Genomic DNA, 8144 nt, shown 5'->3' with positions numbered 1-8144 from the left:
TCTCTCTCTCTCTCTCTCTCTCTCTCTCTCTCTCTCTCTCTCTCTCTCTCACACACACACACACACACACACAAACATCTAATCAACAGCCTGCTGTGTTCAGTCCTCAGTGAACCAGACTTCAGCCTCAGCCTGCAGAGATGAATAGGAGATGAAGTTGCACAGACGTTTCAGAAGGCTGCACTGAATGTTTGTTGTTGTTGTGAAGTGCCGTCGAGTTGGTTCTGACCCATAGCTACCCTGTATAGGATTTACAAGGAGCAGCAGGTGAGCTTGAACCACCAACTTTACAATTCAAATGGCTTTGCAGTTTGGCACATTAGCCCACAGCGCCACACCAGGACGCCGCACTGAATGTTTAAAGGCCCCTAAACCAGAACCTCTGCATCTGCACCGGTGGAGTACTGTTTACGAAGCTTAGTGGCTAACTTTCTGGGTTGTCAAAAAGTTTCCTAGCATTCAGTGTCAATCAATAGGAAGTCAAGGCCATTTCTATATAAATGGATGTATTCCATCAATAACGGATTAAGGGAGACCCATGAAACAAAGAATAGTCAGTGATCCAGTGAGTTTGGAATAGTCCAAATGGAATGTCTTGATTGTTGAAGCAACGATCTGCTTGTATGGAAGAGTGGCATTCACAAACTCACAAATGGTGTTGTACTCTAAGGGCACAACCATGCAAGATGTCTGCTCCACCCTCTGAGAGCACACAGGATGGCAGGGAAGAACCCTGGATGACTCACCTTATCACAGGGCAGTGCTCTGATGGCAGGTGGCTGCAGGAGCCCAGATGAGGGAGTGGCCCAAGAGGGCAGGAACCACGGGTGATTTGGGATGGAGGCTTGACTTACCCGGTTGTTTCCAGTCTGGTCCTTATAATAAATCCAGTTCAGGCTCTCATCAGTCCTGTACTGTACACTGTACTTGGTCATCCATTCATCCATGTCACAGCGCCCCTGGGTGAGGATCCCTGAAATCACCTTGATCTCCTTCAGATCAATTTGTAACCACTGGCTGTTGTCCTGGAACTTGGAGAGCCAGGCACACCTGCCAGGAACATAGTGCATCACCAGGAGCCCATCCCCAGGGCCAGGAGGCATCATCTTTGGAGGGGTGACAGCACCTGAAGAGCCTCTAGCAGAGGCCAGAGGTCTGAGCCACAGCCGAATTAGCACCCAGAGGCTGTCCCCAAGAGTATGTGGCCTGTGTGATACTTAGCTTGGATCTCATCTCTCTTCCCACATCTCCACCTCCCAAAGAGCAGTTGGCAGAGTCAACTAAGTTGTCAACAAAATACCTTCAAAGATAGCTAAAATCTTCAGGGTGTAGTTTGAGCATGTCTTTTCTCAAAACACATGAACATATTGGAACCCACCAGCCCCCTTCCCTTTTCTTTGGGTTCTCCTAATAACTTTTTCTCCATAGTCCGTTTTCAGTTTTTCTGCTTTGAGACATATCTGAATCTTCTAGTACTGCCATCCATGCCATTCAAGAAGTGTCTACAAAGGGCAGAACCCTGGACCAAGTGTCTCTGGAAGGGCTTTTGTCCGTTAAAAAACAAAATAACCAGTTAAAGAATTAATTTTTTTAAAGCTATTGTTGTTCTGACTTATAGCAACCCTGTATAGGGTTTCCGAGGAGTGGCCAGTGGGTTTGATCTGCCAACCTTGTGGTTCAAACTGACCTTTCTGTCCAGTATATTATTCTAAAGCTATATCCCTCACAAACCGTGGAAATCTATGTTTGTCCTTCTGTTCTTCTTTTATAGAGAATTTATCTATCAGGACTCAGTTCTCAGCTCCCTTCTTTTCTCATTCCAGACTTGCTCCTTAGGTAACTTTTGACTTTTGACTTATTTCTCAGGACTTTACTAAATTCCATATCCAGCGAGCCAGTTGCCTGTTAGGCAGGCACCAGTTCCTGGAAGTCTTCCAGCATCTCAGATGCCCCAAAGTGAACTCCTAATTACCTCCACCCCAGCCCTCAGCCCCAGTATCCATCTCTAAATGGCATGCTTATCCTTCTCTGATAGCGTAGTGATTACGAATCGGGCTGTGATCTGCAAGGTCAGCAGTTCGAAACTACCAGTTGTTCCGCGGGAGAAAGATGAGGCTTTCTGCTCCCGTAAAGATTTACAGCCTTGGAAACCCTGTACAGGGTCACTATGAGTCGGAATCGACTCCACGGCACATAACAACAACAACAATCCTTCCAGGGGCTCATGAAGTCTTTTCCTTAGAAAGTCCTCATTGGTGCTTCAAATGGACAAGCACAGTCTTCCTTCTTCCTCTCCTCCATCACACATACTAAAAAATCAATTGATTATTGACTGGCAGTCCATCTGTCCCTCTAAATGAGATGCTCTTGAAGAAAAAGATTTCCACTGTCTCATTCACTGCCTAGGTCCACAGCCCACCATGTGTGCAAGACACTCATGAAAAAATTAGTTGATTCTGTGCCATTCATTCATTAGAGATACCTACTTTTAAAAATAACATTTAAAAAAAAAAAATCACCTGAGCTGCTTACCCAAAGCCTTGACTGTTGAGCCGGGCCTTGTTTGCAGTCCATGAGGAATACCAGCCAACGTACTGCTCTGGGTTGGAACTGGTGATCTGGTCTGCTGTCACCTCTCCTGATTCAAACCCTAGAGGTTTATGATATGGGCATTCTGGGAAAAGGGAGATGAAAGAACATAAAAACCTTCTTATATCTCCATTTCCATGAAACACAAGAAGCCTAGAATAAGACAGACCATCTTATTTACATTTTTGAAAGTGAAACTGTTTGACTTGTTCAAGATAAAGCTAGGTCTTGAAACTGCTCCAGCAAGAAGAGAGTGAAGCTGAAGTCAAGGGCTTGCCTCAAGCCTTAAACAGAGTTGGGAAGAGTAGAGGGAGTGCTTTTCTGGCAACCTCATGAGTGGGGGAGTTCCTTCACAAGCTTAAAGATCTAACAACCGAGAGGCTCATAGCAAAACATCGTATTGAAGTGCCATACATCTTGATTTTCCTCATTAACACAGGACTAGCCATCCCACATGATGTGATAGGGTCCCTAATTGGTTTCACGAAGTATATGATGCCAATTATAGAACAAAACAATGGTGAGAGTCAAGAGGGGCAATTATATATTGAGACCAACATCCCACTTGTAAATTGTAGTTTTCTCACCAGTCTAATGAAAAAAAAAGGGGGGTGAAATGTGGTTGAGTGACTGCTGAATAGGAACAGTTGACAGGAATTGCTTTCTCCAAATAAGAATAGCCAAAGCTGATTAGAATATGCTAATTGCCTGCTCCTTCTTATGGATTTCTTTGTATGCTAAGAACACTGTTGAGTTACCTGGTCAGAGACTGTGGCGCTGCAACCCAATGTTCACTTCCCCCTTCTTTTAGACTAAAGGACCCTAATTTTGTTTGGGGCAGCAGTGTGGCCAGCTAAAATACATTTCCCAGTCTCCATTGCAGATGGAATTGGTCAAGTGCACTATTTCTGACCAGTAAGACTTAAGAGAACATCTGCTGGGGATTTCTGGTCAAGTGTTGCTTACCCCCCTCCTTTTTCTCATTTTGCCTAGAATGTTGTCCTGGACTCCAGGTTAATGCACTGGACTGCAAGGTTGGTTTGAACCACAAGGTCGGTGGTTCAAGCTCACCAGTTGTTCCTCAGAAACAGGGTTGCTATGAGGCTGAACCAACTCCACAGCACTTAACAACAACACCTTGCACCATAAAGGGAAGGTCAGGAGAACTCCAGAGTTCTGCGATGCTTGAGCAACTCCCTACTTCTAGTTTTCTTACTATGTGAGTCACACAAAACACTTAACTCAGTAAGTCATTCTTTAGACGGTCCCTGGATGGTGGTGTGCCGTGGAGTCTATTCTGACTCATAGTGATTCTGTGTAGGGTTTCTAAGACTGTAAATCTTTATGGGAGCAGAAAGCCTCATCTTTCTCCCACTGAGCACCTGGTGGACTCGAACTGCTGACCTTATGGTTAGCAACCCAACACATAATCCATTACACTACCAGGGCTCCTTAGGGTGGTCTATTGTAGCCAAAGCCAGTTCTTAACTGACTTTCTATAGAAAACAAATAACAATGCCATGCAAATACATTTGACTAGTTCTCGGATGGAAGGATAAACTACAGAAACTCAATCAGACTGTTTTCCATGTATACAATTCGCATTCAGGTTGAAGTTGCTAAGTACTGTTGAGTCGGTTCTGATTCATAGTCACCCTATATATGGTTTCTGAGAAAGCGCTAGTGGGTTTGAACTGCCAACTTTGCAGTTAGCAATCCAGTGCTTATTCCACAGTGCCACGCCAGGACCCCTTTATGTCGACGAGCTGAGCATATTGACCGGAGCGCCATCACCTTTCGCAGTAAAACAAGGGCTGGAGTCTCTGGAGGAGAGTCTTTCAAAACTGAATGGTAGGCTGACCTACACCTATGGAAGCAGTAGCTCAAAAGAGGGAACAAGTCCTTACAGCAAGAATCATTCCCACCCCCTCCACACACAGAGTAGACAGGGATGGGCAACTTGGACATTGGCTACCCAAAATGGAGGGCTACAAAGGCAAGAAGTGACTGGCTTACAAACTTTCAAGAGGGAACCTAGACCCAGAGGGCCTGGAAGAGGGTAGAATCTCCAGTGAGTAGTATTCAATCTGCCTAGGCGGGGCTGATGCAACGAAATGCAGATGGGTCTCTTGTGATACAATAGTGAATAATTGTTATCAGGACTGACTGTGAGGGTTGGAAATGTAAGGGTGGACGTTTTATAGCAAGGAGGGGAGTGATTAACTTTTCAGTCTAGGAGCAGAGGTCCCTAGGACCATCAAGGGAGAAGAGCAGAGAGCGGGACCCTACCCAGAGAAGCAGTGATGCCTGAAATGGAGCCAGAGATGATGATGTGGAGCTATGGAGCAGCTGGAGACTCTAGATCCAGAGAGGGAGAGCGACTGTGTGCTGAAGACCTGGGGGGCACAGGGGAAGGATTGCATGGAGGGGATTGTAACCATGGCAATGAGACGATATACGATAGAATGAATGTAAAACTAATGTTCTCCCATGTAAACTGCCACATAATTCACAATAAATCATTTAAGAAAAAAAAAATCATTATAAAAAAAAACAAAACAAAAAAAACTGAATGGTAGGCATCCAGAGACAGCAGAGGGACTTCTGGGACGATCATGCCCCATCCTAGAGACTGAAGACAGAAGCACAGCTTCAGGCCCTGGCCTGGGGGCTTAACCTTATGCCTCAACACACTAAAGACATAGACCCCACTCCTACCATAATCTGAAGCTCAGTGGCATTTGTAACTTACCAAGTACCCAATACCAGGGAAGTCCATTCAAATTAAGTCTCTTCCTGGGAGAGAGAACAGGAGTGCTTAAGGGACCACTCACTCCGACCTTGTGTGGCCAGATCATTGGGGAAGCTTGTTGAGAGTGTTGTTCTCAGGAGTCCAGCCCCAGGTCAGCTACATTTTTAACCAACACAGTTTCAAAGCAAACGTTGAAACCCTTGACCTTGTGGGGAAGGCACTTTGCTGGCTAGTAGATTCAGCAGCCCTGGTGCCTTTGGACTTGGCAACTCCCCCACCTTCCCAGCTTACTTCCACCTGAGATGATAAGCCAGAGCAACAGGAAGGAGGGATAAGGCCCAGTGTCAGAAAGCTGGCCTTTACTTAGACACCTGGGTTATTGCTTATCCTCACTTTTCTAATCTGTCAAATTCTCAATGTGGATGTCTTTAATGCCTCCTCCAACTCTAGCATTAGATGACAAACATCTCTTGTGTTTGTTTGAGTCAGGTGCACCTTAGTCCTCAAACTGACATCTTTGCTCTTGAACACTTTAAAGAGGTCTTGTGGCAAGAGAGGAGCCACAAATGAGATGACCACCTTAGAGCAGGGTTATGGGAGTCTGCCACCTGAGCTCTTAAAAGCCTGTGGAAAGTGGCAGCATCAATGGGCTCAAGCGTGGCAACAATTATGAAGTTGGTCCAGGACCGGGCAGTGTTTCGTTCTGTTGTGCATAGGGTCGCTATGAGTCGGTACCGACTCGATGGTACCTAACAACAATGATGTCTGGGTTGCCCGTCCCTGTCAGCCTGTGTGCAGAGGGGGTAGGGTTGATACTCCTTCCCTGTGTCAGTTGGTATTTTGAGCTGCTGCATTTATGGGTGTGGGTCAGGTTCATGGGGTTGTAGCAATTTACTCTCATTTCCTTTATCAAAAATCGTTATTTTAATCTTCCTCTGGTTGAGTTCTGATTCTCAAGCCATAACAAATCTGTTCTTGAGATGGTCTCTAAATTCAAATGGGCTATGTTCAAAGTCATATTTTGGCTCTCGTGAACTTGTTTTACTTTTTTTCAGTTCAACAGTTACCATCTAGTCTTATTTTGCCTGATCCATACTGAGCTTTTCCACCATCTCTTTCCACAGATGTATTCAATTTAATTACTTTTGCTAAGGGTCCATGTGTATTTTCAAAAGGTATTTTCAATAAATAAGTCATTGGTCTTGCAACATTCAAAAAAGAAAAAAAGTAAGGAAAACGCCTGTAGGAGGTTCATGTGGTCCAGAGGAGAGAGGAAGGAACTTCAAAAACCTTGTATTTGGATTTAGGGAAGCCGCAAATGTGACCTTTCTAGCATTCTGCATTCCATTATATTCTTCTTCTGTTCCTGACACCACCTCCTTCGACGTTCAAGTTACCATCCTGTTTGGTCATCCTTAAACCCCTTTATGCCTTTCCTATTGCCTCCAGAACTCTCTCCTTTTCAGAGTACTGAAGATCACCTAGGAGTTGCCCCAACATGATTTTCCACGCTTGAGCCAGAGGAGTTTTCAGAGACCCGTTGCTCTCAAAATGTAAAGTGAAAACTAACCAGGTCTGCGAGGCTGTTCAGGGCCTGACCTACCTCCTGACTGGGCTCCTCAGGAACTGGGCACTTTTGCCAGCTTCATGTGGTTGAGGGACTGTCCCTTGAGGCTGTTCCTTTTACCTGTGGCATTCTGTCCCCTCCCTTCACCAATTCTAGTCATCCTTCAGATCTCTGCCTACTTCCTCTGCCTACTTTGAACTGTGTAAGGATCTCCAAGGGCAGCCTCCTTTTTGTGAGTATATAATAGTCAGCTGCCTTTGTGTGTCTTGGTCTTGCTTACCAGTCTGTCTTCTGAGTTGAGCAGAGTGCGTAACACACACTAGACACAAAACATGTTGAGTGGATGGAAGGAAGGAATAAACAAATACCATCACCCCACTTTGGGAGGCCACTTAGGAGTAGCAGAGATAATGGTAGAAACGGGAAGGAAGTAGAAATTGACTTGGGGCCCATTGTATTCCCTCTGGCCTAATCAAAGCCACACTGTCAGTTGAGTGCAAAGTGGAAAGTAACATGAATAATGAAGTTGAGGAGATTAAGGAGATCCTTTTCAGACTCAAGTTTTCTGCCCGGTGGAATTTTGCTATAGCGATGACACTTAATATACGCATCTTACTTCTAAGGAAAAACTTGCATCTTTGATAGTGCCTGTGGCTTTTCTGAGCAATGATTTTATAATTAATAGATAAAGCCATGTTCCTAACATGTATGTTTAACATACTGCTGTTGTTAGGTGCTGACTCATAGTGATCCTATGCACAATAGAACAAAACACTGCCCAGTCCTGCACCAGCTTCACAGTTACTAGGTTTGAGCCCATTGTTGCTGGCACTGTGTCAATCCATGGTGTTAGAGGTCTTCCTGTTGTTTCACTGACCTTCCACTTTACCAAGCATGATGTCCTTCTCCAGGGACTGATCCCTCCTGACCACAAGTCCAAAGTCTGAGAGATGACCGCTCACCATTGTCACTGCTAAGGAGCATTCTGGCTGTACTTCTCCCAAAACAGATTGGGTGGCTATTCCGGCAGTCCCGGGGACTTTCCATATTCTTCTCTAACACCATAATTCCAATGTATCGATTCTTCTAGGTCTTCCTTATTCATTATCCAATTTTCACATGAGTATGAGCTCTGGTAGCCTAGTGGTTACGAATCGGGCTGCGAACCTTAAGGTCAGTGGTTTGAAACTACCAGCTGCTCCGCGGGAGAAAGATGAGGCTTTCTACTCCCGTAAA

The 8144-nt window shown here is 45.1% G+C and overlaps 1 protein-coding gene across 1 annotated transcript in view; it reads right to left on the bottom strand.

Annotated features, from left to right (window-relative positions):
• Positions 1–8144, bottom strand: part of RS1 (retinoschisin 1) — a 35811-nt gene that overhangs the window by 4967 nt on the left and 22700 nt on the right. The window contains exons 4-5 of the mRNA XM_006835682.1: positions 2533–2674; positions 855–1050 (exon numbers count right to left, since the gene is read on the bottom strand). Coding sequence (XP_006835745.1) covers positions 855–1050; positions 2533–2674 — 338 coding nt within the window. The remainder of the gene's footprint in view (positions 1–854; positions 1051–2532; positions 2675–8144) is intronic.

This window comes from Chrysochloris asiatica, unplaced genomic scaffold (assembly GCF_000296735.1).
Source record: "Chrysochloris asiatica unplaced genomic scaffold, ChrAsi1.0 scaffold00018, whole genome shotgun sequence".
Taxonomy (NCBI): domain Eukaryota; kingdom Metazoa; phylum Chordata; class Mammalia; order Afrosoricida; family Chrysochloridae; genus Chrysochloris; species Chrysochloris asiatica.
Note: the sequence above shows the minus strand (reverse complement) of the source record. Positions and strands in the feature narration are given on the sequence as shown.